This window comes from Poecilia formosa, unplaced genomic scaffold (genome assembly GCF_000485575.1).
Source record: "Poecilia formosa unplaced genomic scaffold, Poecilia_formosa-5.1.2 Scaffold589, whole genome shotgun sequence".
Taxonomy (NCBI): domain Eukaryota; kingdom Metazoa; phylum Chordata; class Actinopteri; order Cyprinodontiformes; family Poeciliidae; genus Poecilia; species Poecilia formosa.
The window spans coordinates 44,273-47,550 of NW_006800528.1; the positions used below are offsets into that span (position 1 = coordinate 44,273).

General features: G+C 36.1%; 1 protein-coding gene across 1 annotated transcript in view; it reads left to right on the forward strand.

Annotated features, from left to right (window-relative positions):
* Positions 1–3,278, forward strand: part of LOC103129892 (Fc receptor-like B) — a 7,314-nt gene that overhangs the window by 1,748 nt on the left and 2,288 nt on the right. The window contains exons 2-3 of the mRNA XM_016665479.1: positions 1,314–1,599; positions 2,417–2,692. Of these exons, the coding sequence (XP_016520965.1) occupies positions 1,314–1,599; positions 2,417–2,692 (562 nt within the window). The remainder of the gene's footprint in view (positions 1–1,313; positions 1,600–2,416; positions 2,693–3,278) is intronic.

Genomic DNA, 3,278 nt, shown 5'->3' on the forward strand with positions numbered 1-3,278 from the left:
AAGGGGTTTTTTTTTTTTTTTTTTTTTTACTTTTTTTTTTTTTATTGTGCATCAGGAGACCTGATTGTGTCCCTCAACAATATTAAAAATAACAATTTAGCAAACATAAATAAGTCTGGCTGCTCTTGGTCTAATAATGACTCTGAAAGGATTCTCAGTGCCTCTGCCTCCATGTTGTTAAGACACCCAGAAGTGTTTAAATATAGATTTAGTAAAATCTGTAAAAGGAGCCTAGATTAATTGGCTGAGTTTAAAATCAATCGTTGATTACTGGTTATTATTTGCTCTGATGCATTTGTGAACAAACCAGCCCGAACACAAAGATTACACCATATTGTAACCATGGTAACACAACAGTCCAACTAAGGTTATTTTTTGCACTTTTACAAATTAAACCTCCTCATTAAATCCTAAATGTACATTTTTATCTCTGCTGAATGCATTAAATAGAATTTAATAGCATTATCATTCTCAATAAAGTAATCCTACAGGTTTAGCTCTAAGGTCTGTGCTACAATTCAACCATTTATAGTGGCCCTGGATGTCTGGAGGGGCCCCTGAATGTCTGGAGGGCCCTACCAGCAGCTACTGAGTTTTCTTTATCTTGATATCTCAGTCAAGAGATATCAAGACATAAAACATTTATGTTTTATGTTTGATAAAACTGTTTATCAAATGTGAGCAGAAACAGAAAATCAGAGAAAGAAAATGGATTTCATAGATTTGGTTTCAGACAGTTTTCAAGAAAGAACTCACAGGTTATCTTAATGGTGACGTCACGACTTGCATTGCTCATGAAGGCAGGGTTAAAATATCGTAGTTAACTCCCCTGAGCTTTTCTGATCTTTAAAGCAGTTTGCAGCCAAGTTGTTATAGAGTTTAAATGGTCAGATATTATAAGGTTTATTTAGTGAAATAACAGCAAATTTGCTTATTTCATAACATATTTAATAACCAACGACCTTCTCTCCTCTGGTCTAATTAACAGTCTCAGATCAACACAGAAACTCCTCAACAGCAACATTATACTCAACAGGTAAAACAAAGATTACATTTGCTTTGCTTTGCCCCCACATGATAACAATGATGCGGTGTGATCCAATTAAATATTGGGTTTTTAATTAATATTTAATGTTGATTAATATTTACTGTTGCTATGTTGTTGTACGGAGTTTTAAGATCTTGTTCATCTGAGCCCCCGTCCCTCCAAAGGTCTCTGCACGGCCCTGCTCGGCTTCATTCCTGTATTTCACATCATACTGTGTTTTTATTCTTTTTCTTTTATTGTGTTTTATCAGTTATCGTTAACCTAGAAAATAAATGAACTAAATGTTGGTTCTGTTGTAGATGCTGTGCTGACTACTGAGCCCAACTGGTCGACGTTTTATTCTGGAGAGTTTGTTACCTTTAGATGCGACATGAATGAAGGAGAAAACTCTGACTGGGAATACAAGCTGAACAAGAATAATGAATCATATCTGTCCATCAAGAAAGATAAAAACAGCATGTTAGCACTTAATCATAGTGGTGAATATCAGTGCTGTGGTCACAGGAGGAACTCAGCTCAAACAAAGTGCAGTAATACTGTTACTGTTTCAGGTAAGCATAAAATATTTTAAATCACATTTTAACCCTAACCAATGGAGGATAACCCTGAAAAAATAGTGTATCTATATTTTTTCTTTACTTTATTTCAAATATATTATTTATGTATTTTTTTTATTCACAGAGATTAACATATCATCTCACCAGTGTTACTGCCTGTGTGATTTTTTTTTATCCAAAATGAAGTCAGCTACAAATCACAAATCACAACAAAACCAAAAGACAATTTTTTTTAATTTGTGAACAAAAAAAAAACATATATTTTTATTGGCTCATTAACTTAATGATGCCAAATAACATTTTTCGAGATTTCACTATATTTTATGAGTAAATACACATATCCAGTCATATTATGCTGTGCAAGTATATTTACTTTCTGGCAGAAACATGACAACATGATTTCAAGTCTTTTGTTGTAAGATGGGCCTATTTTGTTTCCATCAACAGCAGACAGACCCACGGCCACACTGACTGCAGGTCCAACAACCATACCAGTAGGGGGCAGTGTGACACTGAGCTGCTCAGTGGAGCCCTCTGCTGGATGGAAATTCAGATGGTTCAGACGGACCATAAAATCACCTGAAGCTGAAATCACAACAAATAATACAGAAAACAGAAATATCACTGTGACACAAGGAGGAATCTACAGGTGTGAAGGAGTGAGAGGAAACCCTGCCTTCATGAGCAATGCAAGTCGTGACGTCAACATTAAGATAACCTGTGAGTTCTTTCTTGAAAACTGTCTGAAACCAAATCTATGAAATCCATTTTTTTCTCTGATTTTCGGTTTCTGCTCACATTTGATAAACAGTTTCCAACAAGGTTGTTGTGACTCGACGACCAAACAGGCCTCATGTCTTCAGTGGTGAGACGATCACTCTGACATGTGAGGTCCAGGGAGGAGAAACCACTGAGTGGAAGTGTGACTGGAACAGAGATGGATCACTTGTAAACAGGACAAATAGTAAAGACTGGATGTTCAATATTTCTGAGTCCAGCAGTGGAAACTACATGTGTCGGTGCAGACGCAGAGACGACTGGTTTTCTTCAACACAGTGGAGTGAAGCCTTCACTCTGTCTGTATCAGGTGAGTCATGTTTTGTTCTTAGAGTTGGTCTGCAGCAAACTGAACTGAACCACTGCTTTCTGCTACTCTACCAGCAGGGGGCGTCCAGGAGCACTTAAACTTTTGCTGAAGATATAAAGATAGGACTTTCTTACAGTATAGTCTCTAGACATTTAGATAAAGATGTTATAAATAACAGAAATTAAACTTTATTGATGAAGCACATTTAAAAGAAATATAAAACCATAAGTAGGTGTAATTTTTCCTAAAATATCCACCTAGAGTGTTCAAATTAAATTCATGCATCTAATATTATCAGATAAGGAAGACGATTCCAGACATAATATCTGTAAATTTGATCTTAAAATAAAACATGTTTTAATAGGAATATGTGGCTGATTTAGTCCATCTAAATAAGCCGTCAGTTGCAATACAGAGAGTAAGAATGTCCACAGACTGAAACTGATAAGCTGTGTGTCGGCTCTCCATCCACACACACACTATCTACTTTATGAAACTTCTTGTGAACATACTCTGTGTTTTCCTCCATATCTATTTGCTGTTTGCATGCTCGTACACACACACACACACACACACACACACACAC